General features: G+C 35.4%; 1 protein-coding gene across 1 annotated transcript; it reads right to left on the bottom strand.

The window, feature by feature from the left end:
- Positions 1–1,071: 1,071 nt before the first annotated feature.
- On the bottom strand, positions 1,072–3,098 carry LOC139887583 (protein FAR1-RELATED SEQUENCE 11-like). The gene is made up of 4 exons (XM_071870658.1): positions 2,201–3,098; positions 1,751–1,872; positions 1,387–1,665; positions 1,072–1,278 (listed from the first exon to the last, which is right to left on the bottom strand). Exons 1-4 carry the CDS (start codon positions 3,096–3,098, stop codon positions 1,072–1,074), a joined length of 1,506 nt encoding a protein of 501 aa, XP_071726759.1.
- Between the last annotated feature and the right edge of the window lie 9,203 nt (positions 3,099–12,301).

Genomic DNA, 12,301 nt, shown 5'->3' with positions numbered 1-12,301 from the left:
CTGTGCATTAGGGAGTTGTACAATGTGAAATGAAGATGGTAACGATAGGGGAGAGAGTGTAGTGTAAGGGATAGTTTGGTAATTTGCTTTGTAGTGTTAAGGGTGATTTGGTAAGTTGGTGTGTAACATGTAATTCTTATTGGTTGTGATTTGGGGAGTAAAAGGTAAAGTGCAAATTAGGAAGAGGAAAAGACATCTAAGGACAAATGGAATAGTAAAACTTTGTCCATTATTATATAGGTATAATATAATGTACCATTTGTCATATTCTAGAACTTTGCATAAGTTAGTATATACTGAGTATATTTTTTTAAGGAAAAATCTAACAAATTCCCTAAAGGCAGGAGATAAAGGCTTTAAGATTCCCCTACTAACTATATTATCAAATAAGGTGGACATTGTTTTCTAGCTCTTCCATTTATACCCTCTCGTTAAAATTAATTAGTTTTATAAATTACCAGATAACTCATAACAACAAAATGTTACTCCCTATTTTCATGTACATCGAGATCGAGATTAATTAATGTTCAGTAGTAGTTGTTTGTTGTATCCAGATTAGTATTTTTTTTAATAAAATAAAATTTTAGAAGGTGATAATGACATATTCTGTTATCATATCTTCCCATGGATTTATTTATTATGATGAAAGTTGATGTCACATTTGTACAACACTTAAGGCATAATGCACAAAACATTGTAGCCTAGTCTATTGGGCTGACTATGCATTAGCGGACCCTCTAGTAGTTGTTACCTTACGTACAAAAAGCAATGAGAAAAATTTAACATCATTGCAAAAAGTTTGTCAACAAAATTCAACTTTAAAAACTTAAATCCATCATCTCAAACAATAAATAGCAAACAATAATAAGTTCAAATTCGACCCCGTGAGCCCCCTACAATCTGACACACCTAAGATTTCTTAGATAATATTGGGTTAACATCTTCACAATCTGAATCACTTCTCTTTTTCATGTTAGAATGTTGTGAACATGCATTGCTCAAATCGTCACCTTCTTTTTCCTTGCATGTGCTAATATTGTGACCAAAACCACTACAACGCCCACAACATCTTTATTTTGCCAATTCTTTTCCACTTTTCATCCTTTTTTGTTTGGGTCGTCCTTTGGTTTTTGATTTAATAGGGCATTGAACCAAATCAATCGCATCAACTACAACTACCTCATCACTGCAAGTAGCGTTTGAATCGACATGAATAACTTTGTGCGATAAAGAGCATATTTCAGCACCTTGTCTATCTTTGCGACTCCATCGTGGAAGCTAATAATTAGAAGGAACTTCAAAGCAACCCTCATGGATAAATACACTAAAAATGTGACGACAAAGTATGCCGACAAATTCAAAGTTTTTACATGTGCACTTAGCCACCTTACCATTCCATATCACATTATGACATCGTGTCGCTTTCTGGTGTTTGACAATAAAATAAATGGTTTTCTCTTCATGACTCGAATATTGAATTCCTTCAACCGAATATTGCATTGCGAGTCCAAACTGCTCTTGAAACTTTCTAAAATAAAATGGAGTTAAAAAACCATAACCTTGTTCTTCTAATGGTGAAAGTGATCTCAAATTCGACCCCTTATATTTCTGCAACATGGTATCATGCATTTGTTTCTGCTGAACATCTTTAACTACAAGATCAACCTACAAAATATGTATAACAATAGCTAATCACAAGTAAAAAAAATTAATATAAAATGAGCATATTCAAGTAAAGGTGGATACTTACCTTTCTAATAAAGTCACTTAGACATGTATTGGACGATATAAATTTTTTTATAAACGCGTTAATACTTTCAGATCTCCCGGTAGTTGTCATACCACCAAAAAAGAACTCACGAAGATAATGTACTGTAATAAAAAGTATGACATGAGTCGTCAAAATGTAAAGAAATGTACCTTGAATAACCATTCAAATGTAGTTGTTGTCTAACCAAGTTGGTGGTGGTGGAGTGGACAAGGGCCTACCCCTTTAACAAGGGGATCATGGGTTCAAATCCATGCAAGCAATTAAAAACCCTATCTTGGCCACGGAGGTTCACCCGCGATGACTCCGGGCTGCCCGCGAAGCGGGTAGTCGCCCTAAGATATAGTCGACTCGCATAGCGAGGAGGAAACCCAGGCTAATCAAAAAAAAATAAAAATGTAGTTGTTGTCCCGTCTCGTAGAAGTGCACAACCAAATAAGATGGTTCTTCCATGATTATCAACGCCCACAAAAATTTCAAGAGGCACGTCATACAAATTGACTTTATATGTAGTATCAAAAACTACAACGTCTCCGTATTCTTGATACATATCAAAACAATGAACATGAGCACAAAAAATATGTTGTAGTCTATTATCACTGTCGAGTGTAAATGCATATTGAAAGTTAGAATTTTCAATTTTTGCATTTTTACAATACTCTAGAAGCTCTCTTGCATCATTATTCGAGTGTTGCTTATGATGTTTGCTTATATAATTACTAACATCTTTCTTTAGAAAATCAAGTTCTTCGTGTCTTACACCCTTTTCAAGCTCCATCACACGCATAATTTGCCTAATAGACAACCCTCCTTCCTTTAACAAGAGTATATGGTTCTCATCATCAGATGTAATACTACGATAAGAAGGTAGGAATTGAACCTCTTGAGGAGACAACAAATCATGATTATGCTCCAAAACGAATTTAGTGACTTGCCACTCTTTCGGAAAAATTTCGTTAATTCTCCTCAATGATATGCGCATGTGGGCGTTGCATTCACAAACTGTACAAACTCGATTTCTTTGTTGTTTTGTGTAATCTATCATTTTAGGTTTCGGCTTTCCTTCACGATGACAAAAGAAATCTCGTCTTGATTTTTCTCCGTCCTTGTTTACAAACCTCCTTTTACGAATAGAAAATCCATTCTTTCTAGCATAGTTTTGATAAAAAGCAAAAGCCTCTTCTTCACTTAAAAAACATTGACCTACAAATGGCTCTTCTATATCTAGACTTTCGTTTTCACCATCTTCAATATTACCTCCCTCTTGTTCAATAATTATCGAGTCCTCCAAAGGTATTTCATTTAAGTCAATCATACCTAGTTTCTTCATGTAAAAAAGAAAAATAAACTAATAATCATAAATATTATCTAAGTATAATGCTATATACTCTGTAGTTAATTAAAAAAGTAAATAAATTAAATATTAATATAACATTACCTGTTATTAGTTAATCGAATAATTGATAACGATAGATGACGATGTCCACAAATGTTAATAGAGATGCAATACTAAGACCATTTGTATCGGGGGTTAAACAACCCCGTTGAATCCGATTTGTCACCCCCAAAATGCCGGAGCCTAGCCGTATCGCGGCGTTGCTGGCCCAAATTTTTGAGGCGTTTTCGTCGATCCAACGTGAGGTCCAACGGCCGTTGAGGCCACGTGGCGTTTTCCAGTTGGTCAAAAAAATCTAGCCGTTGGTAAAAAAAAAGGTAAATTATTTTTATATTTATCTATATATATACATACTCTATTTAATCATTTTACACACACAAAAAATCTTTCTATCTTTATTTCTTTATCATTTAAAAAATAACAAACAATTGAAAATGCATGCCAAATGTTCGATTTTATCATTGATGATTCCGATGATGAAAAGGTGGTTAATTTTGTTAAAAGTTTAACGGAAGAAGAGGTGGAGGGAGAAGCGAGTAGTTCACGAGTCCCTCGAACACGGGTTTATATAGCAAGAGATCGGGAAGATGCGGCTGTGAGGTTATACAATGATTATTTTTCGGAAACACCCGTGTATTGGCAAGGACAATATATTCGAGGTGATCAAAAAGGCCCATCTATTATACTTGAAGCAGTGGCTTCTCAAGATTTGCGGATATGGCATGCATTCTTTGGTATGGCTGGTGCAAACAATGACATTAACGTTTTAAATTATTCACCGTTGTTTAACACTATTAAAGAGAGCACTGCTCCACCTTCACCGTTTAATGTAAACGATCATCACTACGATAGAGGGTATTACCTAGGTGATGGTATATACCCAGATTGGGCTATGCTGGTCAAAGCTTCCCACAATCCAATTGATGAACAACGTAAAAAGTTTAAACGGTTTCAAGAAAGTGCAAGGAAAAATATTGAACGTGCATTTTGAGTACTACAAGGTAGATTTGCCATGTTAAAGACTCTGGCAAGATCTAAGGACTTCAACAAAATTAGAAGACATATGTACGCTTGTGTTGTATTACATAACATGATTCAAGAAAATAACGGTTTTGTGATTTCGAAAAGGGATGAAAAAATTATTGCTCATCCAAGTAACCGACCTATAAGGTTGGAAAGGAATTTGAGGGATCGAGATGCCAGGATTAAGGAAATCTGTAACGACCCGCCAAAATCGCTATTGACGCAGTACGTTATTCACCGGTTTCATTGCGAGGTATTGACCTCTAAATGATACGTTTTGTAAACATTGCATTTTTTTGAAAAGGCACACCATAAATGAATATCTAAATCCAAGGTTATCGACATCTGATGATTTTTACATATAGACAATCACGGTAAATAATAGTTTACAATAATACATCCGTTGACAATGCAGTCAAAATAAGATACACGGTGATGATTTTGTGAATGCAAAGTTTTCTCGAAAAAAGCATGTATGACTCCATGCACATAACTTGTATAACGTATTAGCAAACAGCGGAAGACTTTTAGGAACCTGAGAATAAACATGCTAAAAGTGTCAACACAAAGGTTGGTGAGTTCATAGTTTTAATATTGCGCATAATCTGTATATAAAGGTAGACCACAAGATTTCAGTTGTTTCATCCAAAACATTCATCAAAATATTCTACGAAATTGAGCACCCTGGTAACTAAACTTAACGTATATATAATAAGTACCCCTGTTTTAACATACATGCAACCAACATGTAGAATACACGCAAACCAACGTGTACTAAACTCAAATAGCATACGTCCGCTTTATAGTTCAGGCTAGGGTCTCTATACCTAGAATGGGCGGGGATGTCAAGCCCTATGGATCCATATACAACTACTCGCGCCCACCAGTTCTTATAACTGGCAGTTACTAGCTACCAAAGCTAAGGGATTTTCGGTTCAAACTCAGTGTAGAATTTAGTATGTACTTGTGTCCATTGCGTTTAAAATAAAGTGCATGTATTCTCAGCCCAAAAATATAGATTGCAAAAGCAATTAAAAAGGGATCTATAAACTCACCTTAGCAGCACAAAGCAATTCACATAGATGTGACCAAAAATCGAAATGCAAGTAACCGTAGACCTCAACCTAGAGAACATATGTTGGTCAATAAATGTCTAACAAGCTAGTCGGTCCATAGGGTAAGTATAGTCCTATTGCTCAAGTCCGACTCATAAATTTAGCAAAGTTTAGCAAAAGTCAACAAAAGTCAACACAAGTCAAAGTAAGTCAAATGTAAGTCAAACGCAAGTCAAACACAGTCAACATGGTCAACACAAATAAACAATCTCATAATATTACCCAAGTTAGTCAAATAGTCAAACATAAGTCAAACTTAAGTTACCTATTTTACTTAGAAACAAAATATTATTTGCATATATGTATTTTTAGGTATTTTGCAGCTGATTCCGTGTCCCACCAACTTTGATATAATATCTTAGGTCGTGACCATTGAAAAGTATATCATCCCACCTTTCTATAGTCAGTTTATTTGAAACATAATATGCTAATAAAAATGCTGTTAAGTGTTCAAAATCAGCAACGATTATCTATTTTCTCGCTTCTTTTAAACCTGTTTTGACTTACCAAAATCATACATATAATATATCGTTTTAAAGCATGTCGTAAATAATTTCAATACCAATTAATAGTTTTTATCCAAACTTAACTTATTTCAACTTACGAGTCCGCAAAGTAGACCCAAGAGTCATTTTTGACACTTTACCAAAACTAAAAGTCAGCCCCAACATCCTATTTTCATGCTCGTTTTAAACTAGTTTTGACTCGACAAAATCATACGTATCTTATATCGTTTTGAAGCATCGCATATCTACTTTCTGACCTAATTAATAGCTTTCACCATAACTTAATCATTTACAATTTACGAGCCTACAAAGTGAGCTCGAGAGTCATTTTGACACTTCCACTAAAATAATAAAAAAATTTCATTGACAACTCAAATTCCAAACCATAATACTTGAGCATGTAAAAATCATGTCATAAGTTTAAAATTGATATTTTAAACGTGTTACATACCTTTGATCCTCAAAATTTTGCATATTGCTCAAAGTAGACGCGTATGACCCAAATGGGTCATAAATACCAATTTTGACCAAAACATGCCAAAACTCATTTTTAAAACATTACAATCTTCAAACTTACTTAAACTGATATATCGGACGTGTCCAAGTTGCTCGTTACTCATTTTGATACTTTTTGGCTTAAATGGGTCAAGTGTCCAAACGGACGGTTTAAATTACATGGTTTATACTTATACAAAATTATCACGTTAGAACACCCCACACTATATGAAATAGTTAATATAAGTGTATTGATGTGTAATTTCGTACTCTAAATTATTAGCTAAATACCTATCGATTATCACACAATACAGGCAACTATAACCAGTTCGTGTAGTAATTAAACAAGTATTTGACCAATTCGTTCCACAGAGAGCAGGTAATTGAAAACTTGAACTATTAATTATTCTAAGATTTAAAAAGGGGAGTTTTGTTGTAAAACTAATTAAACGCGAAAGTAAATTAAACTTAACTCAATAAGAAGCAAACGTATCCACTTAGATTCAATTCCCTAGGCTAGGATTGCTCGTTTAAACCCGTTAATTAAACAATTACAATGATGTGACACTGTATTTATCTGTCGATTCCTACAGTTTAAGACTAGCAACCTAAGTATAACTGTCGTTAACCTAGAGTTACTAACCAATTCACAATGATATTACTCAAGATTATAATCTAACTTAGGTTGGTTTGGTGTCCCTTACAACCTCACAGTTATTGCAACTAATTTCAAGCTCAACCACTATACGATTAATTTTATTATCGGTGTCCCTCATAAAATCTCACGTATTCCTAAATTATTCACGTTCAATAATCTAGTAAAAGCTATTAATCAATTTAACTGTCGTTAGTTAATCAATAACTTCCGTGATCTAACAATCAATAAGCTTTATTAACGGTGGATCTTAGCTAGACATAAACTTGTGTAATTTTAATTAATTGTTGTTAACCAAAAGATCGCAATCCATCACCTAGGTTCATGCATCTAAGTGAATACTAAATATTTAGCTACTCATGGTAAAGCAAATAACAAATAAATAAGAAGAACAATTAAACATAATCATTGAATTGAATGAAGAAAAAATTAATAAAAGTAATAAAAGTTAATATAAAGATTAAACTAACCAAGAATGATATTGTAGCTTAAACCCTTGTAAAATAATGAAGAAAGACAAAGAAATTCATAACTAAAGTTGTTGTAGGCTAAAGTTCGGAATAAAAACTGCATACCCTAAATTGGGGTAAAATTCGTCTATTTATAGAAGCAGGGAAAACAACTGGAACCGACTCTGGTCGCGATCCGCGACATCCCATCGCGATACGCGATGACCAGGACGCGACAAAGCTGCTTGAAACGCGACAGATTGGTCAGAATGCCCTTTTTCCATGTCGTGTTCTGATGCACTTCATCACGTATCATGATGACCAAAACGCGATAAACTGTACCCTGAAGCGATGGAAACTGATTTTTTCACCCGAGACATGTTTATCTTCAACTCTAACTTCATTTTGGCTATATCTTCAATAAAATCAACAATAATGAGCCAACGAACCATATCTTGACACTTTCTTCATTTTAAACTCAAATAACTCGATATCTTAATCAAAGTCTTCAAAATACCAACAAATGGAACAAGATAATGCCCAAAGTATATGTATGAAAATGGCGTTATCAAAATCCCCCACACTTGAACCTTGCTTGTCCTCAAGCAAGTCAATCCTCCACAAGCTCTCGTACTCTTCATATTTTCACGAATAAGCTTATTTCTCACAAAACAATTTCTCGCATTCCTGTCACTTATAAAACAACATACAAACCATCAAACGCACCCCCCTTCTTCCCCCCATTTTCATTCAAACACATTTCAAAAACAATATCCTAAGTAGCCATTATCGCAAATAAATTTTCATAAAACATTTTTTCTAGGTCATGAATTGAGATGTAAAGACAATTTGGGTTGAGAACTCAAACTTCAAAAATTTCCACAACTTTACTTCTTAACTCAAACCTTTCATCCCAATGCCTAAATTCTTTTCACTTAGCTTCCCCTAAAAATCACATTACTAGGCTTTCAATATCCTTCTTTTCTTTGCATCAATCAACCCTTAAGACTTAACTTTCCAACCTCAATAACTAATCACCAATAAACATTCAAATACAATTGGTGTAAAATGATTACAAATGATAAAAACAATCTTACGTTATAAGGTTTAGTATCTGTAATCATGACCCTTATTCGCATCAAGATAGCCTACTAACAATATTTAAGGCGCTATTGCAAATACCAATACTTCACAATTTAATCAAAGATCCAGTTATAAATAGATTCATACCTGTGTTTATGTAGAGAAACCCGTTTAACTTTTTAACTCTCTTGATTCCATTTCATGCTTATAATTTCTAAATATGCAAGCTATCCACATACTGGTCACATCTCTCTTATCCAACGTACCCCGCAAAGGTAACTCTTCCCAAGGTCTAGTCTTACTAGGTATTTCCCACATCATGAGCCAAAGATAATCACTGCTGCATAAGTATGAGACGAGTACCTAAAGATGATCACCTTGCCTTGAGATAGTAACGTCCTTGACCCGTGTAGCGAACCTTCAACCAACCGATCCCAAACTGGAAAAAGGTCTTAGGTGGTTAGGTGATCTAGCACCCCAAAGGATCTATCAGTTCGAGTCTTAGAAACTACTACTTAAGCTCGGATCTCATAAGCATTCTTTTTTTTTTCTTTTTTCTGTTTTTTTTTCAAGCATAATACTCTCTTTGAATGTCTTCCTCGTCTTCAATTTGTGACTTTGTAGAACCCACAATGTATGATGTAGCGGATGGATAATGATGTGATCGATGATGAATGATTTGTTGTAGGAAGTCTTTAACTCATGACATAAAGCAATACCATTCTCACCATAGTCAGCAATAGCCATTGGAGTCATAGATTTGTGATTTTTCCTCTTCAAGCTTACATACCTAGCACTTATGAGTATAACACTTCTTTAAGAGAGTCAAAAAGCCATAAACACAAAATATGAAGCCATTTATATCCTAATCTCTGATTAAACCATTTTTCTCGCATTTTACCCTAAAGCCCTAAATACCGTTATTCTTCATTTCTTGACACAAATAAGTTGCATTGTCATTTTTGAAACAAATACTAAACTAGATAAAATAAGATTAAATTTTTAACATTTTTAACCAAATTTATCCAACATTTATCCCTTTTTAATTTTCACCTTTCATCAATTGTCTTTTCTCAAGCACTTATATACTCAAAATTCCTAAGTCATGGTAAAAAAGGTCCTTAATAATTAACAAACCACCAACAATTTGCTTAAAACTAATAAAACTCACCGGCCAAAACCAAAAATTCCAAGTCAATCCCTAATCACTACGGGTGCTCTCATGGGTAAACATCTCAATTATAACTTTAAAAAGTTTAAAAATTCCAAAAATTTTGACCACTAGGCAATTAAAACATGCAAAAATTTCAAAATCTGCGCGAATTTATCTCTCCCCCCACACTTAAGATCATGTAATGCCCTCATTTACATGAAATCAGATAAACAAAAATAAATTCAAGAGGACAAAATAGTGAAAAAGGGAAAAGAAAAGAAAAGAAAAACCCGGATTTTTAGATCCGTAGATCGCGAAAACACGGTGCACGATGGCGCTGAACTTACTGCCAACATAAGAACATCGGCATCCACTCGATCACCAAAACATCATAATCAAGTAAGGTGCTGAACTTAATTCCAGACTTTGAAAAACAATAAAGCACAACCACCGTGGAACCTGAAACGAAAACATACATACCACAACCATAACTAATGGGGTGGTACCACCATGGTACCGAAACGCCCCATTTAAAATCCAACGTATTAAGTTTAAGACTAACAATTACCATCATCCTAATTAAGATTACAGTCATCCAAAATAAAAACTAATAAACGAAATTAAAAAGTTTTGTTTTTCTTGTCACCACACGATCACCACCTCATCCAATCACCAAGGATTATACCCTCCATAAGATCCATCATACTGCCCATCATAAGGACCTCCACCACCTGACTGACCTCCCTGGTTACCTTCATCATGCTGAGAACTAGAACCTACTCCTCTTCGTCGGACCATATCCTCCCAAACTTCCTGAGCTGCTGTGCGATCATACACCCGATAAGGACCTGTCGACTCGGAGTCCATGGAATACGAGTGCCATAAGGAGTAAAGATGGTATTAGGAGAAACAAGCTCCATGTTGTGTCGATGCCAATCGTGATGATACGTAACCTCACTAATGCCATATGCAATCTGACTTTCCGAGCGTGCTCGGGTTTCCTCATTATAAAGCTGCATATTACGCATCTGTTCCATTAAATCCCGGTTTGTAAAACTGACCCCCGACACCTTGACCCGCATCCTGACCACCCTCGGCCATCTCTTCATCCTCCTCCTGTGCCCCCTGTGCATCTCGGGGACGACGACGACGAACCCTATACGGAATAACCTGACCGTGCTCAATAGATATTACTCTTGCCCCTCGAAAAACATTTTCTCCTAACACAACCGCCTCAGTAACAATTCGCTCCATATCCGATCTATCAATCTCAAAAACCGACGCAATCCTCGTGATAAAATGACCACCTCGAATCGGGCTTCCCGCAGAACGAAGTACACTGCCCTGATGTTTTAGAAAATAAGCCACTCCATAAGCAACCGAAGTAGGTGTTTTGGTTCGGAATTGGTTCACATACCAAAGGTCCGGTAAAGAGACCTTCTCGTTCCCACTTCTTCTATGTGTAATAGTATGTGAAACCATTCGTTGAATTGCACGAAGAGCGAGATCCATGATATTAACACAAGGACAGTTACTCGGACTCCATTCAGAATCAGAAGCAATCTCCCCCCAAACTCTAGCTGCATCAAATTCACGAGGATTAATCATATCAATTACCCTTTCAACACCCCAAAGATAATCTCGAAAACTAACTCGTGTGCGTTCTTCATAGGTATAAATTCCCAAACAAGTAGCCAACTGAAATAATGACATAGAGCGGTTAACCCCACCCAATCGAAAAGTCATAAACGTTGGATCATCAACGTTTTCAGGGTGAAGGTTCATCACATATGTAGCGTAAAATTCAATAACCAACTCCTGGTAAACTACTTCATGAATACCAAAGAAAGCAACTCAATCATTATACACAGAACTACGCCATTCCAACTGCAAATACTCCATAACCGTAGCATGTAAACCACCTCGGTGCAAAACATTCCAATCAACCACCCGATGCGGTTCAAATTCTTTCCGAATCAATTCTTGAACTTCCGCCTTTCTTTGCTTAATAACCTCCGATCGACCATTAAACCGTAAATTCACATGTAATTCTGTTTGAGGAATTGGAGGTTGCGGTTGAACCTCCTGAGCTGCACCGGCTGTAGTACCAGAACTTGAAGCATCCCTAGCACTACCACGTCCTCCTGTCTGAAAAACAAACACAATGACAACAAACAGAGATATCCCAAAGGACATATTAGCGTTAGCGATAACCTGCATTCTTTCAAAAATATACCTAAGGCACACAATGTCAATGGTCACTTAAAAACATGCCAAAAGCATAGATCATATAAAATTCAAACAACTATCATGCATTTAGAACAAATTTCTCAACTTTAATAAGTATAAAACCATGTAAGCAATTTCAAAACTTGGACGTCAAATCAAGTCAACATACATCAATGCAATAACTTCATCCTCTCAACAAGATATGTAACTATAACCAAATAAATCAACAATCAAAACATATAGTCATAGCATACATATCATCAACACATGATAAACACAATCCCAAAAGTCAAACTGAGTCAAACCCAGTCAATCAAGTCAAAATCCCCAATTACACATGAACCCTAGAATTCAAAATCAAAATCTAGACAATTTAAACATGAATTCATGGTAATCATACTCAACTAACAATCATACAACATTCAAAAC

Source organism: Rutidosis leptorrhynchoides, chromosome 2 (assembly GCF_046630445.1).
Source record: "Rutidosis leptorrhynchoides isolate AG116_Rl617_1_P2 chromosome 2, CSIRO_AGI_Rlap_v1, whole genome shotgun sequence".
In the NCBI taxonomy this organism is placed as follows: Eukaryota; Viridiplantae; Streptophyta; class Magnoliopsida; order Asterales; family Asteraceae; genus Rutidosis; species Rutidosis leptorrhynchoides.
This window is presented reverse-complemented; position numbering and strand designations above follow the sequence as displayed.